A 27,217-nucleotide genomic window follows, 5' to 3' on the forward strand; every position below is an offset into this window, starting at 1 on the left:
TTCTTGAACCAAGAGCTTCTTCAAAACTATAATACCATATTTGCATACATATGTCCAACTTCATTAAGAGCATTGAGTAAAACATTTCAAATCCTTTTTGTCCTCCCCCAACCTAATAACTGTTCTAATGTAAAGAACAAGATAATCAACATCTTAAGTGATTCTGCAGTCTAAGATGCAGATGCCTCAGATTCTGTTGCCACCCTGACGAAGACATCCTCCAGAGTAGTATCAGCAATGTCCCAAGCTTCAACTCCAAACCTCTCCTTTGCAAATTTTACTGCCAAAAACACATCAGACAGACTAACATCTCTCTTTGGAACCTCGAACTTTTGGGTTCCAGAGATGTAGCATGTCTTCTGGGCATTTGGAGAGAGACGCTTAACCAAATCCTCCACATCCTTCTCATTCTCAGGTGCAGTTGCCATGGTGAATACATAAGTCCCACCATACCTGTCCTTCAGCTGTTAAACATGCAACAAAAACCTTTGCATGTTAGGTCATCCAATGAGCAAGAGTACATGGAGCTAACCATTATATGGGGCAAAAAGCTACCTAGCTTGCTCTCATTGTTAGTTTCTGTTTCCTAATGTTTTTCTTCTAAGCCCAATTGTTACCAATCAACATTTGATGTTTATTAAGTCTTCTTTTTGTATTTTCTTTGATTTCTAAAAGCATTTCCTCCAAAAGTTCTAAAATCTCTTCCAAACAGTTGCCTTCCAATTCAAGATTTTGTTCTTCAAGATGATTAAGAAGAGTACAACTCAATGTTGGAATTACATAAATATCGTCAACAATCATATCAATGTATTTAAGTTTAGAGGTATAACATGTTAATGTATGATGGTACAGTATAGATGGAAAGATATAAATTTCCCTCCTTCCTACAAAAACCGTGTAGGCTCAATGCTTTTCTTCGGTGCTATAGTAATTTCTTCTAATCCTTCCAGTATGTAACTAGGTAAAGATTACAATAAGATATATCAGTGAACTAATATGTCTGTTATGTTTTTAATAATCACTTATAATTGGCTATTGGTCCATAGCCTAATTAGTAATTCACTTGCTATAGCCTATATGCATGATAATTCTGTCAAAACACTAGGTCAAGAAGAACATCTATGGAATTGCAAAGCACAGCTGTTCTACGCAGATGCTGATATGATAACCCACTTTGCAAAGTTTAGAATGTAGGGGACAAACAACATAAGGACTACCTCATCAGGGCTCCCTAAGCACTGAAAAGTTCCATCCACAAAAATTCCTATACGGTCACAAAGGTGCTCTGCCTCCTCCATAGAATGAGCTGAATCGAATGCAAAAAAGTAGTTGTCATGTTCTTATTATAAATCAATAATTCATAGTTAATGACTTCAGTTATTAGAGGTAACAGGACAAAGATGGATCACTCAGCATGAGGAGCCAAGCAATGATCTAATTTCAAGAAAACTGCAACTTCAACCAAACCCTGTTGTCTCTAGTTATCATTTAATTCTCTCAATTTTCAGCTTTTCTGTCTTAAGTAAAAAATAGATACAGGCAATGTAAAACAAAATACAGGCTTATCGACATACACAAGGACAAGCTATCACCAAAAGAAGAGGGCATGAGAATAGAGAGGGAGGGGGATGAACGTACTTGTCAAAATAATTGCTTTATCTTCTTTTGCTTTGTTCACAGCATCCCACAGCATCTTCCGTGAAGCAGGGTCGAGCCCTGTGCTAGGTTCGTCCAGGTAGACCACCTGAAAACGTTCAAAAGGGCACCTAGGATAAAATAAAGAATCTCAGAAGGTTAAAGAAGCAAGATATAGTAGATGGACTGGGATATACTTTTGGGTCCCCTATCAAGGAAATTGCGATGCTTAATCTTCTTTTCATTCCGCCGCTATAGCATCCCACACGTTTATCAGCATCTCCTCCTTGAAGCAGGTTCACATTTCTGAGAGCATCGTCAACTGCCTGTTGCATTTATGACAAAGAAAATTTGAAAATTCTACTCCTTTTTCTTCTTTTGTTCTTTTTAGTTTCCTTTATTTTCTCCTCTGCCAGTATTCCATATTCTTACTCATCTGAAAAAGCAACAGGAATGCAATTTTTATGACATCCATCTCAAATTTCTCTTCCCTGGTGGCTTGACTTTAGATTGAGGTTGTAAATGTACTCTCCAGGAGTGGTTAGGTGGGCAGTTTGGAAATGCCTCTGGAGCAAATGCTGACGCCTTAATTCATGCGATTTTTGTTTTTGCTATTTTAGCATAGCAGGGTAATTCAACTTCATGTGCATAGTTCCTAATGACTGGAACAAAGAAAGTCGGGCAGTTATTGAAAAGATTCAAACTAATAGGAAGTATGTGCAACCTGTGAATTGAAGTCTCCCAATACAGTTTGAGCTTGTCAATGTTCAGAAGGCATATCAATTATCAACCACAATGCCTCAGAATGTCATTGCAGCCAATACTAGAAGAATACGTTTGTCTGCAGTTCCTCTTCAAGAGTGCAACGCTACTTTTGTGAAGTATTATTAATTATTCCAGATATGTCTACTTTTGCATCAGAAAGATCAAAATGCTCCGTGTTATTTTGGACCAATTATTGAATAAAGGATTGATGTAGGATCAGTAGACAGGCAGAAAAATGATCAAGTACTTGATGCATAAAGTTAGATTGTTATGATATCAGGGAAAGGATCACATCAACTTACTCGTGATAGATTAGCACCTTTGAGGTTTTTAAGTCTGCCATAAAAATTCAGGTGTTCCCTTCCGGTTAATGTATCCCAAAGGAGGCTGTATGATTAATCACAAAGTATAAAAGTTGTTAGAATAAACATTTCATGATTCTAAGATCAGAAAAAAAAGGTCATATAAACCCTTTTTTATTCAACATGATGGTTATTCAACTTACTTCTCTTGTGGGCACACACCCATGCTGGAATGGATTTCACTCATTTGTGTTTTCAAATTGAGACCCTCAACATATGCTGTGCCAGAGCTTGGCTTTGTAAGTCCAGTCATCTACCAATCATGACAAATCATAGTTAAGTTATTAATAAGGAAGAGAGCACAAGGATCACACACTAATCACCACTGGTTCCTTCCATGTCTACAAAAATATAGATAGATAGGAAATATTATTAGCATAATACGTACTTACCATACTAATGAAGGAAGTTTTCCCAGCACCATTAGGGCCTAGCAGGCCAAAACACTCCCCTCAAGCTACTGCAAGAGACAACCCTTTGACAGCTTGCTTCTCAGGGTTCCCATCTCTTGCTGGATATGTCTTTTGAAGTTTATGGGAGATAATCGGGTAGCTTGTACCAGGTTCATTGAGCAGGTGTTCAACTTTTAAAATCTAACAAAGACACCAAACAACAACAGTTAAAATTTGCATCATAATGATTTAGTGATATTCAAGCAAGATATTATCCAAATAGCAAGTAGGTGCTAGTGTGCAACTATTAACATTCTGTCAGTTTTGCTTTGTACAGTTTCCTGTATAATGAGGGAGAAACCAAACAAGAAAGCACATAGAAATGCTTAAGCTGTAAATATTACACGATCAGATTGCCTTACCCAGCTACATTAATACTTTTGATGCTTTAGATACTCCAACCAGGTATACCTTCTATTGGACAGAATGCAGAAACACAAATTCCTATTTGGAAATTCTGAAATAGTGGATATGTTTTTCAAGTTTTATACTCACCCACAGCCATTGGTACACATTTATGAATATAATGTACCTCTTGATTAATATCCTGATTATCAACATGAACAAGAACCCCAGACTCTTGAACTTGCAGTCTAGGACTCTGGAAAGATGGAGGCCTCTCTTGAGTGCTTTGGAAGATAGATAGAGGACTTCTACAAAAGCAACCTCCTAATGTGCAATATGACATGAAAAGAAACACCAACCATTCAATTGACATGATTATTAGAACTTCCCTCATTCCACTATTTTCATCCCTCAGGCTTTGCCACCGCATTCCGTATGCCCCCATCTCAAACGCAGCCTCTGAAAAGTTGAAGAGTTCATCTAATCCACGATAGAGTGATAATGCAGGAAAGAGCTCCAAGACAATGAGCCACACTCCTAAACACAAGCATTATGTGATTATGAGCTATTTAGAGCTTGCATGAATATATGAAGGTTGCAGAAATGGATGGCAAGGCCCAAAAGTTAAACCATAATTTACATCATAGGCGTCAATGGTACTAGAGATCCTTGTAGGAACCAAAATAGCGGGCCAAAGAAGGCCATAAATCATATTCAGAGGCAAAATTTATATACTACAGTTGACTTTGAGTGTTCCATTAGTGTATGCTAATATGCATCAACCTTATGAACTTAAAACCTTGTGATTTTTATTTCACTACAGAGTACCAAGAAGTCTCAGTGCTCTAGGAAGAGTAGAACTTAAAACATAGAACTGCATCTCTGATTGTATACAGTTTTAGGATTAATGAAATATAGACATATAAATAAGAGCAAAACAAACTTTAGATCGCATTCTAGAACCTCAAAGATCTAGTAGTACCATTAACGTTGCATGTTCATATTTCTTAACAAGGACATCAGATGGTCCTTAAATGAAACACAAAATTTTGCACATCCACTCTCATCACAAACTCACAATGAACACAATTTGTACAAGTTGACCATAATCAGAGGTTAATGGCAAGTTCTTAGTGGACTTGCTTACTGAAAAATAATTGATTATCGATGAAGTGTTAGTCATTTTGTAGAAAAGAGAATGAACAGATAAATTAATGCTCTTTTTCCCCACTGAAACTAGCACCTTCCTTGGGTAGCAACTGATATGTAATCCCAAAATCCGAATATGAAAAGGTGGATAGGTATGCAACATGAGTCATAGCAAAAGGTGCCACCTGGAGTTCAAGCAAGATCGTAAAAGTTGATACCCTAATAAAAGTGGAATGTAAAACTTCAAAACGAGTAGCTTTAGACTTTGCTAATTTACATATCCAACAGTCTATGAAGGAAATAAAACTGGTAAAATATCTGAATGTCAATGTTTGGGCAGGAAAACAATAAAATCTAAAACATTTTCTGGAAACATAACAGGTAATGGATAGAGCAATGATTTCAACATACTTGGAAATGAAACATCTGCAATCAAGCGCTTAAAGAAAAATCCCCCCACTAACCAACTGCCAAAGACCAGCACGAATCCAAAAACTGCAATACCCAGCACGTTAGACATGTTAATCAGAAAAATACATTTAATTCAAACCGAGTTATGCTGTACTTTCCTGAAGCACTCTTTGCACTTGAAAAGACCGTTGAGAGCAGAAAGGCTGCAGAAATTAGTAAGTTTATGTGGATGAAATAAAACACACTTTGGATGCTATACGAGTTCAACGTGAAGATGGTTAACCCTGCACAATAACCAGATATGTGAAGCAATGTGAACAGATTGTTTAGTAACTTGAAAGCCTTAAGTTCATGTTTTACCTGCCAGTGTGCCAAATACTATAAAACAAACCATGTAGAGTGAAAAGATGACGAGAAAATAGAGGTATGTAATCAACCAATAAGGTGCATTGCCAAGACCGTGCATTTTCATCATCGTTGCTAGCTTCTGCTGCTTCTCATAAACCAGGGATGTTAAAATGACCTAATTCAGAATCACAAAATGAAAATTGAAACGGTCAGAAAATTGATAATGTTTCACAAGGAAAAATAGTAATGTTAATTTACTCTGATCCTTTATGTAAATGACAAAAGAGAAATTTTGTTGGAACAGAAAACCTTCTTGGATTTATGCCAAACAAACCAGTTGGGATATATCAATGGATTGCACTAAATCATCAAACAAACATACTATGCAGAAAGTTAATTAAGGCATAAGGGATAAATAATCTACAGCAGGAAAAAAGAAGCTAGATAAAAACTACATTTTCCTATGACCAAACTATCAAAATTCCTAGAGGTATCACCATTTGGTCCACTATTGTCCCATTAAGTTTGTGAGAAGAAATATTAATCCAAACCTTTTTTGTCCTGTATATTTTCTCTAGGAGTAAAATGAAGCAATCAAGGAAATCAAAATGAAGCTTCCCCACGAAACATGTAAAGAACCTGTGAAATGTCAAATAAATGAGCTTAAGTTCAGTTAGCTGGTGTTTTCTTCATAGAAATCATTTGTGTAGTACCAGGATCCTACCATCCACGTAATTCAAAAAAATTGCCATGATGACCAAATATATATGGATGGGCACATTATGAGATGAATAGTCCAGGTTCAATATCATTAGTCCAACTGAGATGATTATGTCAAAGAATAATAGAGACTGGAAAGTCCTGCAGTTGTTAAAGTAATTGCAGCAAAAAGACATTAGACAAATCAATTGGATTACGGAAGGCGAAACCAAATGCATGGATTTTGGTATCGTCATCCACCTGTCAGTTACTTTCATTCAGCAAGACACGCATGCACTTACCGGGAATAATTGCAGTATTACCCATGTAAAAAACACAAGCCCAATTGAAGATGCAAAATCATATGTGACATTAGTACTTGCTCTGGGCATCTCTCCAATAAACTCAAAGATCATTCTTACAGAAGGCCCAAGCAAAGATTGGAGATAGGCATTCCAAACCTGTGTACATATGAAAATAGGGATATATATTAAAAAATTGTGGCGAATGTATACTGGTGGTCATCAAGAAATGCCTTAAAGTAACACCAATATGGAGGAGAAGCTTAAGGATTGCAATTTCACTTAGGAATCATCAACTTAAACTTTATGCAACCAAAATTGTCCTCCTAATTAACAATAAATGAGGCTTAAGAACATCATTTTCAATCTTGGAAATGCATAATTAGAATCTTAAACAAGAAGCAGAAAATTTTGAAAAAGTTAAGGGATGGTACCATGTTCAAAGTACTTCCAACAGGCACCTCATTTGGTGGTTTCTCTGAGCTTGTAGGAGTAGTATTATACCACAGATGTACATCAAAATGCTTCATGTCTGAATCTCGAAAGTCATATGCTGTTAAAATAAAAAAACAGTGCTTACTAACACAGAAGAAACAACAGGAGTGCACATAGTTCCGGCAAACAGAAGCATGGATAGGGGAAAAAAGTAACGACCGACCAGCCAGTATTTCATTTATCTCCCCATTCTTGTACTGGCCATCATACAGTTCATCATTAATTTCCATGTAGTTTTTGCGCCACGCAAGTAAGCCTTGAAGACATTCAGTCACTGAATAGAATCAGAGGAAGAGAATTTGAGTATTTGATCACCAGAATAAACAAGCACTGCAAGTATGAATATGTGCATGACTATAGACACGCATACACGCACACACACACACATATATATGTATGTATGTATGTATGTATTAGAGGAGGCCAAAGTTGATGGTTATTAAGATAAAAGATGAATTAGTTGAGTGTTCAAAACTCGAATGACAAAGTTGCCCTGTCTATCACGTCACAGGTCAAAAACATAGACAATTTCATCATCGATTCATTTCACTTGATAGGTCTGTAGTAGTAAGTCATACCTTCTGTTCCATCCTGAGTACGGACTGGAATTGTGACATTTGCTTTGCATTGAGATTGAAGATAGTAATATTTCTTCTCAGAAGTCTTATCAGTCTTCCCCTGAAATGCACAAAAAAGATTCACACTGCTGATACAAAATAAGATGAATGCAAAGAATAGATTGTGATACTTTGGGCTTATAGTTGGGGAAAAGTCTGATACAGGTAAGAACAAGTAACCAAAAGAGCAAAAAAGAGAAAATATTACAAAAACACAATCTGCTGTATTATTGAGACCGCAGGAGGAATTTGAGAACATATTTCCAGCCACGCCTGTCAATAGTCACCAATGAAGGTGAGGCGAAGTTTCAAAATTTTAGAGACTGTATTTCATCATATGTAAACTAAGCCACACGCCCTTTACCAACAAACCCCTCCCACCGCCCCCCCCCCCCCCCCCCCCAAAAAAAAGTATTAAGTAGAAAAATCCTTTGAAAAGGTGTAATACTTTCTCCAAATTCTCTGTTGTTCCCAGTTATTAGTATAGTTGCGGGACAAGAGCCGTTTATTCTGCAAGACTTGTCTGGCAAATCATTTGACTGCGGAATTTGGTTAGTTTTCACTGCTCGGAACTCAGCAGCTGGGATTAGAAGCAAAGGAGTCCCTTCTGTTGCCATTTTTGCGTTGTAATGCTCCCCAAACACATTCTTCTTCGCCAGATAGCGTCGGAGCCAACCAACCGACAGAAAAAGGATAACAGGGAACAGAATCAACCTTAAATTCGACCTCAGATGCCGTCTCTGAAATATTAAAAATATGAAACATAGTAGTTGTAAACTTTTAATCAAAAATTAAAATAGACAGAATTTTATGCTGATTTCTTGTTTACAACTTCCTGATAGCACTAGGTGTTTAACGAGATGACAACTACATAAAACCAAATGCATGCATGAATTACATGAATATATTCACAAAGCTACAACTTCTCAATACATAACTACAAGAACAAAATTGACAGTGTTCATAGAAGCAGAAATTTTCAGATGATCGATCCAAGAGAAATGAAATGAATTAAACGAAGTAGGTTCTACAACATACATGGTATATGAGGTTCTTTCTAGTCAAAGCGACTGTTTGATTCCAGAATCCTGCCATTGTTAGATTGGATGCTTCTTTTGCTGTGCTCTCTAGCAAGAAGAAAATTGTCTCAGACAGCTGATCAGGCCTAAAACATCAAATGATGATTCAACCCCCTCCCTCTCTTTTTCTGTTGGGATTCACCTAATAATCTCTCATTATTCACCTTCTTAATTGGAAGTTTCCCTATTTCTCAAGGAGGACTCAAGTTCCAGTGCCTCCCAACTGTTCAAACTTCCTCTTTGGTAGTGTCACTTCTTTCTTGAAAATTGAACTCGACAAAAAGCCAAGATAGAAGAGGAAACAGTCACACAAAAATCTTACGTTTCAAATTCAAATTACGATTGATGAGGACAATGCTTACCTGGACTAGTGACAAAGGTTTAAGATACATCGGCTTCATTAATGCAACTAATTCCTGGATTTAAGCTTTTAAAAAAAATTATTTATTTTTTCATTGGAATTGAAGTTTTTTAACACGACAAGAGGCATCATGATTTATAATTTATATACGGGTTTTTTCAGTATTAGATATTCATTAACACATCTAAAATTCACATAATCTACCATATATATACACATATTACAATTATTACTCCTCTACATTTGCATATTTTTCTCTTTCTTATATTTATTTATTTTTCTTAATTAATTTTAATTTTCAAAAATATGATATCTAAAATATATCTCTGCATATATATGCTTTCCCCTCTCTTATATTCATTTGCTTTTCTTAATTAATTTTATATTTTAAAAAATAAAATATCTTTTAACTGAGTGTCTAATAACCATCCCGTAACAAACTTGAAAGTATACATCTATGACACAGTCAATGAACCTTTAATGAACGGTAAATTGCACTAAGCTCATTAAATCATCTTTATGTTCATTGACAAAATTTTCTCGATTCTCCGATCTGAGAGAATATTGTACTTATTTGACGACTTAAACTTTACAAACTTTTTCTTTTTGTTTCTCTAATACATTGAATTGTCATGAAATTTCATAAATTATTTAAAAGCAAATCAAAATGATGAGCAAAGTTGTACGTCTTTTAAACACTAATACATTGAATCATTAGCTATCCATAAAGATTAACCAAATCTTTAATAATCTTTTTTTGTTAATCTTTTTTGGCCCATTGGAGTAAAATTTTGGTATTATCCATTCAACATGAATTTTAATATCCAAAGTATATCTAATAAAAATTAAAACAGTTACATAAAAGGTTGTTACATTTCACACTTGATAATATCGAACTGTAGCCGTAAAACAAAGAAGGTACAAACACTTTCAAGAGGTTCAAATTCAATGCTTCAAGGTAGGGATGTAATCGAGCCAAGTCAAGCTCAAGTATTGTTATACTCGAGCTTGACTCGACTCATATATACCTAGGCTCGAGCTCGGCTCGAGCTCGACCAAATATAAAAAATCGATACTCGAAACTTGACTCGAAAAACTCGCTTTAAGCTCGAGACTCGACTCGATAAGGCTCGACCTTTAGTTAAACCTTATCAAGTCGAGTCTAATCAAGTTTTTTTGACTCGACTTGAATGTAAATTCCGTAAAACTTATACTCATAATGGTCATTTTATACTTATAATACATATATATTATTTAAATTATAAATTTATTATTTAAAAACCCCGGCTCGATGAGTAGGCCGACAAGCCTCGAGCCTCAAAATATTGGCTCGAAACTCGACTCGAATGACAATCGAGTAGCTCGAGAATCGGCTCGAACTCGGGTTGACCGAGTTCGAGCCAAGCCGTTGACCAAGCTACTCGCGAACTACTCGATTACGACTCGGCTCGCGTACATCCCTGCTTCAAGGATATATTATCCATTACTCTCTTCACATTAATACTGTTACTAGCAGTTTTTCTTTTTTAATTACTGTGAAACAAGAAAATCTTCTTGAGCTGGTGATCTTTTGCTTGGGCAATTTCAAGAAAATCGGAACAAATTTGCCGGGATGAATTAAAGTCTCACGATTCCCAAGGGCACCGCAAACCAGAAAGAGTCTTGTCAGCATTTTAACCTTAAGCTTCACAAAATGACAAAGATATAAGGAAGACTGAAGACTTCCAGAGAAAAGGATCAAAAGGAAAACTTTGAAGGCAAAGAAGCATTTGAGACTACTGAATCAATAGAATTGCTAAGTGGGTTTTCACTCTTTTTGCAGCAAATCAATGCTTTGCTTAGGAAGAACTTCATTCTTACATGGAGAAACAGAAGATCAACATTTCTTCAACTCTTCTCTTCATTCTTCTTCATTGCTTTTATGTTTGCATTAAGGAAGATCAATAACTACACAGAAAGCAGACCTAATTTATCTGCAAAAGTTCATGATCCCAAGCCCATCACTAATCCTCCAATTCCTGCATGTGAGGATGTGACGCCCCGAAAGAATGAGTGCGAGAACCCGAAAATTTTCTAAGCTTCTAGGGTTTCTTTTATTAATCGCCCGCCTTTTCTATATTTTCTTTCTTAGAAAATTTCCCAGATAATTTTATTGAGTAAATATAGTTTTTAGATGATTTTCCTAGTATCGGATAGTTTTGGAGAAATTAAGAGCGTATATCGGATGTGGGACCCGCTAGTGCGAAAAGTTCGGAAAAATTCGGCCAATTAGGTTAAGTTTTGGATACTGAGTTTAATTTACCGAGTGTTATGAGATATTTAGAGGTTACCAAGTGGATTGGTGTAATAGAGACAAAAAAGTTAGGCAAGTAATTAAGGAAAGTGACATGTGTCACTTAGAGATTAATTCCTACTTTTGACTTACTATTCATGCTTTTACCATTTACCATAATAACCTCAAAAATTGACCAAAATATCTTCATTTCTAAGCTTCTTATGGCCGGCCACCTTCAAGCAACAAGGGAAGAAAAGCTCTCCAATTTCTTTGCTTCAAGCTTGCTCAATCTTCACTTTTAACCGTTTAATTTTAGTTTTGCTCCATAAAACCTCTTCACTTAGTGTTTGTGAGTTGTTTGGTGGAGTTGTTTGGGAAGCTAAGGTGACAAGTTGCTCTCCCTCTTGTTTTACTAAGGTGAGTAGTGGATGAACCCTTCTCCTCCCTCTAATGATGTTAAATTCATGATTAGTGGTGGTATAAGATGCAATTTTATGGATTATATCTTGATTTTTGGTTGGATTGGTGAAATTTTATAATTATTGGAGATTTTTCTGTTTTCATATGAATATGATTATGTGGTCATGTATGATGATTGAAAATGATATTTGAGGAATCTAGAAGGTGGAAAAAGTGGTTAATTGCAAGAAATTTCTGTTTTGGAAGAAAATTGAAAAAACTAGGGTTTCATTGTTCTTCATTCTGCCCGGCACTGTAGCTCATAGTTAGGGGCCGCATTGACCTTGGGTTAAAACATGAAAGTTGTAGGGAATGATATTTTAGAGATGCCTGCAAAATTTCAGATCAATCGGACTAGCGTAGCTTGAGAAAAGTCGAAATTACCCTTGCTGTCCTAGTTTTACTCGAATTTGAGAATTGCGTTTGTAATTGGTTATTTTGGTTAGGAATGCTTCCGAATTGGTTATTGAGGTCTTCTGATGAAATTTAGCCCTATTTCTAAGCTTTCGGATGGCTTTGAAATTACTGGATTTGGACTTAGGTAGCCTGATTTATGATGTTTGCACCAGAATGCATTTTGTGAACCTGTTTTTCCAGTTCTGGTGTAGTATATTGTATTTTTGACCTAGTTGTGCTAGGAACTGGACTGAGTGACCTTCTGCAATATTGTAGCCCTATCTCTTAGCTTCGAAACGGTGGATCTTCCACCTTCATATGATAATCGTAGTGCCTTTGGTGCCATTACCGCAAAATGAGGTCAAAAACTATTTTTTTAGGGCTAAAGCTAATTCCATTTCCGGATTTTTCTGGTTTCCTCTAATGCTTGTATATACTTAGGGAGCCCTATTGGGGTCATATTTGGCATTGGTTTATGACTTGTAATCGAGTCTTATTGTACTTATTTGAATGGTTAGGACGTGACGGTGGTACAAGGCACTCTTTAGGCGGAGGTGTATGAAATATCACTTGCTTGCTTGGTGAGTGTTCTTGTTTGTTATGTTTCTTGACTATATGACTTATATGAACGATTGATGACATGTTACATGCTCTTAATGATTGCAAAAACGAGTTTTCTAGGCGAGTGTGTGCTTTATCGCACTCGACCTAAATGGTTGTGACATTTTCAATGATTAAACGATTTGAAATATTATTTGTGCATGAATGTAAGCCTGTGGGCTGAACTGGCCACTGCCCCTTGTTACCGGTCGACTCGAGCCAGAAGCGAACTCGATCGGACGATTTGGTGACCTGGGTGAACATTTTGGATATACTCGAGTATTACCTTGAAGTCTGGTGGAGCCTGGCCAATGGCCGGGAAGGGAGTGAATGAATGAATGAACGAATGAATGAACGAGGGTTTTACTTATACAAAAATGCATTTTCAAATGATTGAAGCTATAAGGGATCAAAAGGAGAATGAATGAATGAACGAATTGCTCCATGTGAGCCTGTATCCTTTTATTGAATGTGTTACTATCGCTTTCCGTTGTAAATGTTTCTTGAATTATTGATACTCCATGTTTCATGTATTGAAATAATTATTTGATTATGTGTTTGGAACCTCACTGGGTTTTTAGCTCATCCCTTTAGTTTCGTTTTCCTTAACAGGGGAAGGCACGCAAGGATGAGAGCTTGTTATAGACTAGCTTGGTCTAATTTTGTTTTTCTTTTGTAATGGTTCTCGCCCTAGTGCTTGGCACGGGCTGGTTGTATGGTGAATTGAGAACCTTTGTATTTCAACGTTTGTACTTCTTTTGGAGATAGCAATGTATATAAGTTTCATTTTATATTTTCGTTTTTGCTATATGAATTCTTGTGGTTTTATTTCGGATTTGTTTGAGTGAATGACTGAGTCCCGGCGAGAGCTGGGCAGGCGGTCCGCTGAACCCTTTGGTTCGCCTTAGGGTGAGGTGGGGCTGTCACAGAGGACAAGTTGATCATCAATGTTCCATGTTTTGACTTTGTTTGGAGTGGCAGTGGAAACCAAAGACTTGAGTCCATTGTCAATGGCATCATTACTAACAACCCTGGTCACACAATTCCTCAGAGTAAGATAAATTTTCTTTTGTCTCCCCTTTGTTTTCCCCCATTTTGGAATTCGGTAAAGATTCTACTGATTGATGAATTCCTCTTTGTCTCCCTCTATAATCATTTGCATGCATGGATATGGAATAAGTTTTTTTTTTCTTTTTCACTTCGTTTAGTGAAATCCTTTAGATTTTCCATGGTTTGTGAAGTTTTGCTAGTTTTCTTGCCATGTTGATTAGAGCCCTCCTTGGTATACAATAAAGTTATCAATCAAACCACTGTATTCTTCTTCTTTTTTTTTTCTTTTTTGGCGGATATGATACATATATGATGTTTCACGACTATATGTAGCAGTTGAATAAGGAACAGTTTAATTGAGTTAATGGAACCAAGAACGGAGAATTCTGAGTTTCTTTATTTACTAACATTATATGGTTATGCGTTTTAAGGTTTGCTGGCACGATTAGGGGATTTATGTTTCTGTGCAGGTCAAATCATTTAGAACAAAAGATGAATTGGATAAATGGCTTTTGGATAATCCAATGCGTTGCCCTGGAGCTCTACACCTTTTTGAAAGAAATGCCGAGGAAATAAGATATGATATAGAAATCAATTCATCTTCTTCTTTTGAATTAGGAAGGCAAATTGAGGATCCTGCTTTCAAGTTTCAAGTGCCCCTTCAGTATGTTGTATCGCGTGAAATTTCTAGATCCTTAATCAGAGGTAGTTATTGTAATTTGCTTTGCAACGAATAGCTCAAGTTCTCTGATTTATTAGATTTTTGTTGATTACCTGAATGAACTGGTGGTTTGATACCTAATTCTCAAATCCCAATTTCAGCTTTAATGTTGGTCTAAAAGAATTTGCGCACCCTCCTAGAAGCATCGACTCTTCAAATAGCTACGATGGTAATCCGTTTGCAGAAAGTTTTCCGGCACTATTCTCTTTTGCAGTTGGTCTGTTTGGTTTCATATCTCAGATTCATTACATGTTTTTTCACATTTTCGAAAATTTTCAGTTCTCTGCTTTTTTAGGTTCTTGAACTTTTTAAGTTCTCTGATTTTTTTAATTTTCATCAAGCACCTGAATAAACTGGTGATGTGATATTCCAGCATCAGATCTCAGTTTCAGCATTGATGCTGGTTCTGCAGACCCTCACAGAAACATTGACTCTGCGGATAGCAGTGCGAATAATTTATTTGCAGCCAGCTTTCCAGCAATTTTCTATCTTTTAGTTGCTATGTTTGGTTTCACATTTCGAATTAATTCTCTGGTTCTGGAGAAAGAGCTGAAACTTCGACAGGTAGTTGACCTTGTACTTTGATTTTAGATCAGCAATATCAAGTTGGTACTTTTTTCCCCTCATACTACAATTTGTGTTGCAGACAATGAGTATAATGGGCCTCTACGACAGTGCCTACTGGGCTTCATGGTTCATATGGGAAGGGTTCATGGCTTTTCTGACGTCTTTGCTTATTGTTGCTTTTGGGACAATGTTTCGAGATGATGTTTTCATGAAAAACAATATTTTCCTTGTATTCCTTCTATTTTTCCTTTTCATGATTAGCATGGTAAGCTCTATCACTGGATTTGTGCCTTTCCCTTATTGCTTTTGCAATCAATGTCAGCATCACTGTTGGAATTATGGCTAAATCTTCTGCCTCAAAATCTTAGGTTAGCTTTGCATTCATGATTTCAACCCTACTCAGCAAGTCGTCTTCAGCCACAACTGTGGGCTTCTTCATCCTTGCTTTTGGACTTGTGACAGTGGCAAGTGTCTCTTCTCCAGAACAATCGTTCATTGTAATAATTCTATGATTATTAACCCTTTTTGCTTTTGGTTATTAGATTTTTTCTTCGCTATTCTACAACGAAACAGTGAAAAATAATAATTATCGCATCTTGTGGTCATTTTTTCCACCTAATCTTTTTGCTGGAGGTTTTACCGCGCTTGAAGAGGCAGCAGGGGAAGGTGGCATTAGGTGGAGTCAACGAGCGGAGTGCAAATTACTGGGAGATCCTTGTGTTTCAATGGTACGAAAGCTTCAAATCCTCTTCTTTTACAAGTATGCTCCATCAATGCTTGTTTTGACGAGCATTCTTGGTTCAGAGTTCTCTTCCACTATTTATTGTTCCTTATTTTGATCTCACGTATTCATGCTTTCAGTGACCACATCACTTTATTCATTATTCAAGTTGAACAGCTGATATCTATTGTCGACACTTTAACAAATCAATTTTTATCATTGGCAGGTCTACTTTTATTTATGACTTGTCTCTTTGTTCTTTTTTTGGTCTCTTGTGGCTATTTATTTTGATAATATAATTCCCAACTCTGCTGGTTTGAGAAAATCACATCTATACTTCTTGAAACCAAGCTATTGGATAGGAAGAGGAGATAGTAACTTGACAGGTAAAACAGCAACACATGTTGTAATTATGATTTCTGGCATCCACGATCGGTGCTATAATTGACAGTACATTTCGCACCTCATAATGCAGAGGACATCAGACATCTTACATCTAGGTCCCCTACATAGCCAGATCATTTCACTTTGGATGATGAGGATGTTCATGAAGAGGGAGCATCTGTCAAAAAAGCAACAATCGAAGGAACTGTTGATCCAGACGTTGCTATTCAGTTGTGTGGCCTTACTAAGTCATATTCTATGGCATTAAAGATAAGATGCCACTAGTTCTGCTTTTGCTATTTTTGCTGTACATGCAAGATTACAAAACCTTTTGTGGCCGTGAAGGTAAAAATCTTCATATTGACGTAACTGGAATTAGTAATGAGAGATCTGGATTTCCAAACTGAACAGTGAACTTCAAAGAAGCCATATCTTCACATATAAATGCTTCAGTTGTTTCTTGCAATCTCAAACTCTCAAAGGCTTTCCCTAATGTTTTCTGTAAATTTTTTTTTTTGAAATTTTTGTCTAGGAACAAAGGGAACATAGATTATGCTTATGGTAGTTTCTAGAGCACAATTGAGATCTAAGCAACAACATTTGGTTATTTTTATTTAGTACTCTCCTCAGTAGAAAAATAGCTTGTGTCCTCAGTAAAATAGTAACGAAATGTGTTCTCTTTTTTCCCCCTTGTCATTATCGCACGAAATTTCGAGGTCTCAATGAAGATAATGCATTCATTACAACGTAATATGAACTTTCTTCTCAGGATCTCTGGATGAATTTCCAAAGAATCAGTTGTTCTGTCTCCTTGGATCAAATGGAGCTGGCAAGTCTACCTTAATAAGCTATTTGACGGGAATCACTCCTGTGACTCATGGAGATGGTAAAGATTTTGCTTGTCTTTTATATTTTGAAATGGACACAGGCATGCCCACTTGAGTTTTGTCTGAATCTGTCGTTGGCTGGTGTAATTCTTACGACATTTTGTTCAATCATCAACTTTCCTTATATGTAAAAACTCAATGAGAAATATACCAAATCTTGTAAGAATTACATCAACTCGGATTGAATGAAAGAAAACTTAAATGGAGCTGCCCCATTTCCTTTTCAAAAAAGGATTGTAGATTGATTGATAGAAAAAGTACAGATATAATCAAGTTTGCTTCCTTTTGGCAGCTCTCATCTACGGTAATTCTATTCGAAACTCAAAAGGAATGTCAACAATCAGAAGACTGGCAAGAGTCTGTGCGTAGGTAACTTTTCATCCTTCCCAAAGTTTCAACAAAGTTCAAAACAAAGAAGCCAAAGCAATTTTTACCTTGTGTAGTTCGACTCTCTTTGGAATGCACTATCAACTAAAGAACATCTCCATCTGTTCGCTAATATAAAAGGCTTGCCCATGGCTACGCGGAAGTCAGTGAGTTTCGCAAAAAACTATATTGAATGGTCCTACCTCTTTACTCTGCATTTAGCATTTGCAGTTTACAGAACTAGTTTTTCTTATTAGCATTAGCTTTCTCAATTTACACAACTACAGGAAGTGAAACGTTTGCTTGTTGATGTCGACATTGACAAGATTGCTAATGTAAGAGCAGGAAGCTACAGTGGGAGTACAAGGCGCTGACTAAGTTTAGCAATTGCTCTTATTGGAGACCCGAAACTTCTTATCTTGGATGAACCAGTATATAGCATTTGAACTACTTTCCTCCTGAATACGTTTTGTACACGATAAAATTTCAAATTTGCAAAATGACAAGAAAAATACACAACAAATATAATATACAAATTTAAGAAAATATATGAGTACAATCTCTGGGATTTTCTTGAACTTGTAGAGAGTTTCCTTCAATTCTTCTTCTCGAACGCCAATCCAAGGACTTCGCAGCTTATTCTTGAATTCACCATCGATTCCTTCAAATCTTGATATGAGAGATTTGAAGAACTTTAGAAGATATTTGAGGACTCAAGTCTTGATATATGGGAGACTTGGAGAGTTTTGAAAATCCAGACCTTTGTAGCTTGGAGCTTCAGTGCTTTGAGCGTATGAGATGCCTCTTGGTGTGTGTGTCCCTAACTTGGTAGAGAGACCCTATTTATAGCTGTAGCAAGAGGTAGAGGTTGAAAACATGTATACCACTCTACTTGCCTTGCAAGACGTACAGTCATATTAGGACTATGCCAGTTTAAATATTATCTCTTCATTTTGTATTTGTTAACAAGGAGATAATACTTAAGGAATATTTCCTTGATTGGCCAGATTTGTAGGGACATGTGACGTGGCGCCATTTGGTTGGACAAGTTATTGCAGTGTATAAGAAATATATACAAATTAAACAACTCTAAATATTATCTCTTTACCAAGAAATAAATATTTAGATATCTATCCAATAGACGTGATATGATATGATATGATTTGGTTGGCGGAGACATCCCAGTAATTTCAATTGATTGGCACACTTCAACTTGACACGTGACAAAGTATAATTGGCCATTTAATAACCAATTTTTCCGAGTGTACATGACATACGACAATACTCGATTGGATAGAAATAAACCACAAAAATAATTTATAAACTAATGGTAATTTTAAGAATTAATTAAAATTCCATTGTCTACAAATGCCCCCTCAAAAATTGTTTTGTGAATACGGAATATTTGAACGAACAAGTTTTGACATCCTTAATTTGAATAAGATCAAAACAATATTGATTTCCAACCAAAGTCCGTAGATGAATTTGCATAAGGCTTTAATTAATGGTGCGGAGTGGTGATTGAAAGTATTATCACTTTGAATTCCCGAGGCCGGATCGCTCCATATTGAAGCCTTACAATAAAGTCCGTGAATGGACTTTACTTAAAGCTTTACAATGTCATGGCTTTTGAATTGGTCATAGGATGGCCATGTAGGGGGCACCAATTCATGCAAAATCTAGTGATATCAATCCCCTGGGTCAAAACATATCAAGCCAAAGCTTCAAGTCCACCGTTACGTGCATCATCAGACAAATTTTGGTGGCTTCAATTTCCAAGACCGAATGCCTTCATATTCATTTGCCCAAATTTCCAAGCTTTCCTTTGCTCCTTAGGACGCCAGTGTCATGCACATGTGACATTTTAAAGCTGAACCTGAGACCTTCTCTAGTTAAACACCATATCATGCCTTTATCTCAAGTCCACGGCCTTGGCTATAGATGTTTTTCTTTCCATTTTACCTTTGGGAATTCAAACATCATGTGCATAAGAATTCTTTCCTTTGTAAGATTCGAATAACCTCTTAAAGCTAGGAATTGCATCCTTGGTAAATTGTTGAATTAAATCCAACAACTCAAATAGAAGTCCCATATAGATTGTAATATCACTTTGTTAAAACATAATCACAGCCCACGACATAACAAGTCACGCTTGCTCACTTGCTTAACTTCACATTGAATTAAAACTCTTTACTATTATAAATTCTGCTGTTACCAACGCAATCCCGAAGATCTTTTAGTTCCTTCAATTTCGGTTCCGGATGGCAAACATTATGAGTGCTTTAATATTCCAAATCGAACAAGAATAATTTCTTAGTTGAATCTATTATAAACCGCATCTATTATAGTCCAATCTCGATTAACCAATCTGGAAAGTCCCGAAACCGGATTCACGTTAGACTTATAATCAACTTCAAACTCACCTTAAAGATTCCTTGAATTGAAGAATTAACTCTTCTTGAGTATCGAAGCTTTGCGGAGATAACTCTTGTGAAGTAAATCACTTAAGTAAGAAGCTGACCGCAAAAAGCTTTCAATATCCGAATAGGAATCATATAGGTGATTCACATAGAACTCCATCTCATAGGTGATTAATCAAGCCTTTGTCTTGTGTGCACCTTGCATGCAAATCACTTTTCGATTGGCCTAGAGTGTTTCCAACTTCAATTGTGAGACAAATATCTTGTTCCTTGATCAATCATGAACTCCACCGCTTCACAAGTTTCAAAACTGACATGACTTACTCAGCTTATAGAATTTGGTTGCGAAAATAGTTCCTTCCAAGGCCAACATGAATTGAAGCTTTATCGTATGAAATAATAAACTGGTCTTTTCTAGAAGCAAGCTCCCGAGACCAGCTTAGAATTCACTTCCAAGCATGATAGCCGAATTAATTGCTAGGAACCCTTAGAGCAAAGATACCCCTTAAACGATTGAAGCGGACTAGGAAGCTAATTGTACTTGAACTCAATTTTCTCCTGAATTTGTAGTAGAGATTCATTCTATAAATTCTCAGGTCTGAAGCCGTGAACTTGCTCAGAGAAAAATTTCCTTTCCTTTTGTTGTGATTCACGAAGATTGATGTTAGGAGTCACCGCAGCTACATCTTTATCTGTTGCTACCACTACTCATTGTCTACTAGTTTGTCCCAGTTTGTTGTCCTCTTGAAAGGTAATCACCACTTTTGCCGAGATGCTTCGCGAACTAGCTAACTCGGAGGTACATACACCATGCTCCGTATACTTTTCTTCCTTTGTTTTTTTTTTTTGCAAGATACTAAGCATCACATGCATCCTTGTTTTTACGAAGCTTCCCACCGCAAGACTTGATTAGTATATTATGGCTGTCAATCACGTTTTAATGCGAATACTCGATGATGCACTATGAACAATCATGCTTTAGAGTAGGAATATTTGATGACTGATTCTACCAAATTGATGCCACCCGCTATTCATATCCTGCCGATACCATTTATTTGGCACCTAAGATTTTACTTTCTAGTACTTAAATGCTAAAAGGAACCTTGGCAATAGACTTTGCGCGTTTATTTTGATGTATCCTTGATGTCTCGGATATGATTGGCACTTTCGTATGTCTATTTGTCTTGTGTTCTAAACTTGTAGAATTGCATCAGCATGTATCATAAGATGTCATTAATTGTCACACTAGTCCATATCAATATCTCAACCTTACTAACTTGTTCTCCAATCTCGTGCTTGAAAAAGAGCTTGAAACAATTTCGGGGATTTGAAGGAAGCAACCAATCAGGTAATTTAATTACCAAAATTTTGTAAGAAATTCCCTTCATCATCTAATATTTTCTTTTACAAAATTCCAGCAATCATGCAAATTAAGGACTACGCCATGCCATCGCCGCATATCTCATTGACGGATGAGAGGGGAGGGGCTCAATCGAAAAGTTTGTCATTATAGTGAACAAGCCAGTGATCGGCACCTTTGCTGAGCCTTTTATATCCTTTGAAGGATGCTTTCATCTCGAAAATTGGACTAGTAAGTGGACTAAGGAAGTGGTGGCACCATCAACTTTCTCCACTACATCGAGGGAAGAAGAAGTAGTCGAATTAAACTAGTCACTTCACAATGGAGATCCAGAAATAGCCAAATTCACACTTCCGTTCGTGGGATTCAATATTGACAAAAGTACATGGAAGATTCCTTCTTCCTTCTTTGGTGAGACGTGTTTCACCCCCCACTATTGGGAGTGGGTCGAGGATATCCTTGGAAGATATAAAGACGTACTCACACGCGCTGGCATATTTAAAGCCGTCTACGCGTCAAGATTCTCCTACGACCGCTGCGAAAATATCTTGCGAGTTTTCTTCAAATATTGGTGTCCCTCGAGAAATACACTTCATACGCCTGTTGGGGAGTTGTCCATCACACTTTGGGACCTTTATCGATTTGGTGGCTTTTTGATCGATGACTCGTTCTTTGATGAAGTTGTACCTTCAGCGCAGGAGCTTCTCACCCGTGATAAGGAAGGGAAGCCACTTCTTCCTGAGAGTTGCAGGCATCTCTTTTTGGCTTACTACCACCTTTGGACGAATGACCAAGGAGTGCGGATGAAAGATTGGATCCACTTCTGGTTCAAAGGAGAGGTTAGGTACAAGGCTCCTCCGAGCAGGGCGAATAAAAAAAAGACCACATCTAAGCCAAAAATGACCTACAACCCATCTGGAAGCGTAGAGTCTCATTACATTGCTGATACGAAGGATTTCAACGTCCCTTTTGACATATTGGATATCGCAAGATTTTTAAGAAAGGAGACCTATACTGCGGCATTTATAACATGTTGGATTTGCAAGTTTCTTTTGCCAAGCAAAAAGATCGATCGCATTCGCCCAAGTATCTTCAAGGTTGCATGCTTAATAGTCACAGGGAAGAAATTCTGCCTCGCGATTCCCGTTCTTGTGAGTATATATCATGGGTTGAGGGAGATCATCTACGCCCCTAACCTTGGAGAATGTGGGGTAACTTTTCCAATCTATTACGTCTATGCTTGGATTGGCCAATACTTTGACGTATATTATGAGAATAATCAAGTGAGTAGCCACCATGCGCGCATGACGAGATTTAGTGGTGAGAAAATGATAATATTTTACGGCAATCAGAAGTTGAGGAAATCCTCAAAGAAGTGAATCTTTTGATGCTTTCTAAACTGTGCTGGACTGAGAATGAAGAAAAGGGTGTTGATCGACGATGGATCCTTATCATCAAGACTCACGAGCTACTTTATTAGTCAACGCTCTTGCCACTTAATTCTACGTAAGGACAATACTTTCATTATTAAAAAATATAATCCTTGTAGGTTTAGCAGACAATTCGGCTTCTGTCAGGACATCCCAAACAATTTGAAAGAGATCACTCATACTTATACTCTGGGTGAAGCTATTCAACTATGGGATTCCTCAATTTGTACGCAGACGTGATCTCGCGTGACTATACTTATGCATAGGAAGCATCCGTTGCTTACAAAAGACTATGATGCTTGGTGGTCAAATAGTGTCTCTTCAACTTGCTTTAAATTCATGGTTAAGATCCCCCTGAAGCCATCAAAGAAGGGTAAGGTTACTTCTATCAATGAGCCGATACATCACAATGGAACTACAGAAACTGGAACAGGTCTTATTGCATCTACCTTGCAGGAAGGCAAAATGACGAGCACTCACCTGAAAAGTGTTGTCACAAAATATAAACTTTCAAAGAATTCTCAATCGGCCCTCAAAGAGACGAATCTAGCGACTCCAGTAAAGAAGGCGCCATCCACCATTCCAAAATCTTTAACCATGACTTCCATGAGAGAAGAGGTCGAAATTGAAATGTTGGATGATTACGACTCTATCAAAGTTATTGAAAAGGAAGAAGCTCAAGCCTAGGGCACCGGCTCTACCCTAGGAGAAACCCATTCATTGGCAAGCTGCAGTAGCAGTCAAGACCGTCATTGGAATCGATCAAAGAAGAGGACGTCTTCTGATTTGGAGGAGATTTCATTTTCACCATCGTCGGTTGGAGTATCGCCACTTAAGGTAATCATCTCTCCATTTTTTATTTATTTATATATTTTTTATCTTTTGTAATTTTTTTCCTTTTTTTTCAGCCCCCATTTCTTAAATTCCGTCAAGAAAATGTTGGTAACAATTTACCAACTAAATTTCAAATTGATGGTACAATTTCAAACAAGAAAAGCGAGGAAGTCGTTATTGGCATTCCAAAGCAACTCACCCCTAGTGGAGGTACCTCATCAATGCATAAGAAGGAGTTGACTAGTTCGCACGAGATCCGAAAAAGACCTAGGGTAGCATTGGTCTCAGAATTTCATGGGTAAAAATTGATCCAAACGCATCGGAGAAAATACTTGCAAAGTTTGTGGAAGGATTTTCGCGGACAGATTCTTGGCACTCCTATTCAGCAAATTTCTTCTTTAAAACAGTGTGCAAAGAACATTATTGCAGAAATCACAAGGACGGATCCCACCAATGGTCTTCCTTTAAAAGATTACTTAATAGAATTGTTTGCCAAAGCAGAGACGTACGATATTTTGGCATCCTCATCACGCGAGAAGATGATTAGCGAAACACATGCAAAACTCCATTCCAAAATGACTGCCCAACTCGGGAGAGCCAAGGCAAAGGAAGAAGAACTAACTTGTCATCTGCAAAATCTGGAAGAAAAGTTACAATCTATTGAAGATGGGAAAAAAGTTCTTCAGCAGGAACTTATTGATTTAGAGAGACAAGATATGAAAATCAGCTCAACTATCGATCAAAACCATGAAACTTTAGAAAAAATCTAGACTGAGATAAGTTAAGCGCATGATGAGCTCTCTTCTCTTGAAAATACTAGCATCTTGATTGATAACGCAGTGAAGGAACTCGAAAATATGAAGTCCGCACTTGAATCATGTAAAATAACTGTAGTGGACTATAAATTTGACATTTAGACTTTCCACCATGTCTTTCTTTTGAATTCTTTTTTTCATTCATTTCTTTTATGTAATGATTTTTTTTTTATGAATGATAAAATACTTTTCGTTCCTTATCTTTTGTTATTATTTTTTCTAAGAGAAAAGAACTTTTGAATTTAGCATTTTGGTTTTTTCAAAGACAAAGAAGAAATTTTTTTTTTGCAAGGAAAGAATGTTTGGTTTAGGAGGTGTAACAGAACTTAGAAATTACCCTCTAAACTGCCTACGTATCCCAAAAGAGAATCAAGTCACATGTAATTTCTGCCGTTCACATTTTAATCTCATGCGGGCCAGGAGTATCTATTTGTTTACCACCTTAGATTTGGTGAAGCGTTTCTGCAGTTTAACCATATACTACACTATTGGTGGTTGTCATCCACAGTTTTAGCTCATGCGGGCCAGGAGCACCATGCAGTTCCGATTACGCATAGTACATTTTTAGGTATTTGCAGTTGATGGGGCGAACCCTTAATCCATTCTCAGCAATCAATTTATATGAACTATTCGTATACACCTCTCGGACAACATACGGACTATCCCATTTAGGAGTAAACTTCCTTTGTCCACCATGAGTGAGAATGATCGATTTTCGAACAGCGAGTACTAACTCTCCAATTTGAAAAGAGCGAGGTTGAATGTGCTTATTGAATACTTTTGAAAGGCGAGTTTGATAGCACTCAATCCATTGTTAAGTTTTCAATCTCTTTTCGTCAAGTGCTTCTAACTCCTCAAGGCGAAAACGAATATTATCTTCTTCAAGCGGTGATAACAACAATAATTTGGATCATTGACTTGACCGGCTTCCTCTGGGCGCTTCATGTCGAGAAGTTCAAGGAGCTTCTCCTAGAAAAGATCATCAAACATCCCTTGTAAGTCAAACTCAAGGAAAATGTACTCCTTTTCTTGCATCTCTTTTAAAGTGGGTCTTCTTATTAACCTATTCTGGGAGGAATCCAACTTCTCAGTGACCTTTCGGCTCACTTTGGTAGCAATTTTCATGGGAGCTGTGTTTATTGCCATGGACTCCTTATTACTGAATCTTGAAGGAGGCTTGCCCCCTTTTTTATTTTCTTGTCTTTCATTGCTTTGACGAGCCGGCTGCACTCACAGAGCTTGAATAGGGAGCCCATTAGTCGCATTGGTCATAATGCTTAACTCCATATCATGAGCACGAGTAGCTAATTCTTCAAATGTGTTTGGACGTATGTCTTGTAGAATGTAACTTAAACTCCAATGCATTTCTTGGATGCACATTTCTATGGCAGAGGGTTCAGACAGCCTGTCCTTGCGTTATTCAACTTACTGACTCTGAGAGGATCAAAATATGGTGGAAGTGATAGAAGAGTATTATTTAAATCATCTTGCAGGTGCCTCTAGGAGCCGAGTATGCTAAGATTCCAGGAACAAAATCCCCTCAGAATCAGAATCCCGGGGGCCTTATGGTGGAAGTATTCTGGGCGCAGGATGATACAAGCAATCTTTGCATTTCTGGCCACTCAGCTGAAAATCCAGTGCCACCAGATAACCAACCAACTGCTGCTTCAGCATGGAATGCCTGATGTTAAAGAGAAATAAAAATACTATAAAACATTAAAAAAATACACTAAAACAAAAATACCTTAAAACAGAAAGAAGAAAAAATACAACGAGTAGTGGTGACATTACTACATTTTGGATAGATTTTTGGTTATCGGTCACTATGATTTCTAATTGCAATTCAAAGTAGAAAGTTCTTAATTAAATTTTTATTTGTTGTCATTAAATTATTTTATAGGAACAACAGTAAACTTAGGAGGGCATGAAACATAATAGATAGGAAGCTTTGGTTCTAAACGACTTCCATATATAGTCTTCTCTCAATTTTTATCCATGATCCTATTTCATCCTTCAGCTTTCAAAAGGGTCTAGCAGCCTCAACTTAAATTTTGGTTCTAAATGAAAATGATCACTCCAAGCTAAATCTAAGTAAATATTTCTCACTTTGCCCCTTGAGGTTTGATTTCATACTTATTGTTCTCCACCAAGTTTGAAAATAAGGCAGGTTAGCCCCATTTTATAGTTTTGGTTAACTATTTAGTAGTTGACTAATTTGACTAACAAAAAAATGACAATGCTAGTTTTTTTTTTTATCAATTTACATAAAAAATGTAAAACTACTAATTAACGAAGATCAAGCATAATATTACCTCTTGTTTACAAAATTTTGCTAAATTTATTTGTCATTATTTGAATTAAAGTCTATAAAATGAAAAATAGTATGTAGAAAAATAAACCATAATCCAACACAAGTAAGACGAAACAATAAGAAAAAAATAAAAGAGACTAAAAAGATGTAGTCTAAGTGGTAAACTTTGGCACTAAAAAGATGATTGGAAGATGAAAATAAAGAGGTATTCCCATACTTTGTAATGTAAAAAGACAAACAAACAAAAAATGGGAATGCCTTTTCTATATATTTTTCATCTTTCTATTAGTGAAATTTATCATCTTCTTTATAGTATTGACTATCCATATATCTAATTGGTAAAGGAAAAAAAAATCTCTTTTTGTTTTTCTTTTAAATAATATTTTTGTAAGTTCTATATTTGTATTGATGAAGCAAAGCAAGTACACAATATAAGATGCATACCCTTAGAGCCAATTACACAAAAAATATAAGCTAACCAAACTATAAGAGATATTTATTTATTTAGCTTAGGTAAATAATCATTTCTTGTTCTCATTAGATTAATGTTTATTTGTATTCACTTTTCAGTTTATTAGACTTTAAATCGATTAATAATAAT

The 27,217-nt window shown here is 36.6% G+C and overlaps 1 protein-coding gene and 2 pseudogenes across 1 annotated transcript; 2 read left to right on the top strand and 1 right to left on the bottom strand.

Annotated features, from left to right (window-relative positions):
* LOC113740347 (ABC transporter A family member 12-like) lies at positions 1–9,026 on the bottom strand (annotated as a pseudogene).
* On the top strand, positions 9,005–25,990 carry LOC140004460 (ABC transporter A family member 9-like; annotated as a pseudogene).
* On the top strand, positions 14,871–15,814 carry LOC113739335 (ABC transporter A family member 9-like). Its single transcript, XM_072046344.1, has 3 exons — positions 14,871–15,085; positions 15,168–15,353; positions 15,457–15,814. Exons 1-3 carry the CDS (start codon positions 15,023–15,025, stop codon positions 15,598–15,600), a joined length of 393 nt encoding a protein of 130 aa, XP_071902445.1. The 5' UTR covers positions 14,871–15,022; the 3' UTR covers positions 15,601–15,814.
* Positions 25,991–27,217: the final 1,227 nt, after the last annotated feature.

Source organism: Coffea arabica, chromosome 4c (assembly GCF_036785885.1).
Source record: "Coffea arabica cultivar ET-39 chromosome 4c, Coffea Arabica ET-39 HiFi, whole genome shotgun sequence".
In the NCBI taxonomy this organism is placed as follows: domain Eukaryota; kingdom Viridiplantae; phylum Streptophyta; class Magnoliopsida; order Gentianales; family Rubiaceae; genus Coffea; species Coffea arabica.

What these genes read in the sequence shown, in the direction of transcription:
- LOC113739335 (XM_072046344.1), top strand. Translation starts at nt 15,023, where the DNA reads ATGTTTGGTTTCACATTTCGAATTAATTCTCTGGTTCTGGAGAAAGAG. An exon ending in AAGAGCTGAAACTTCGACAG is followed by an intron (nt 15,086 to 15,167) that starts GTAGTTGACCTT and finishes TTTGTGTTGCAG; the next exon opens with ACAATGAGTATAATGGGCCT. An exon ending in TCCTTTTCATGATTAGCATG is followed by an intron (nt 15,354 to 15,456) that starts GTAAGCTCTATC and finishes TCAAAATCTTAG; the next exon opens with GTTAGCTTTGCATTCATGAT.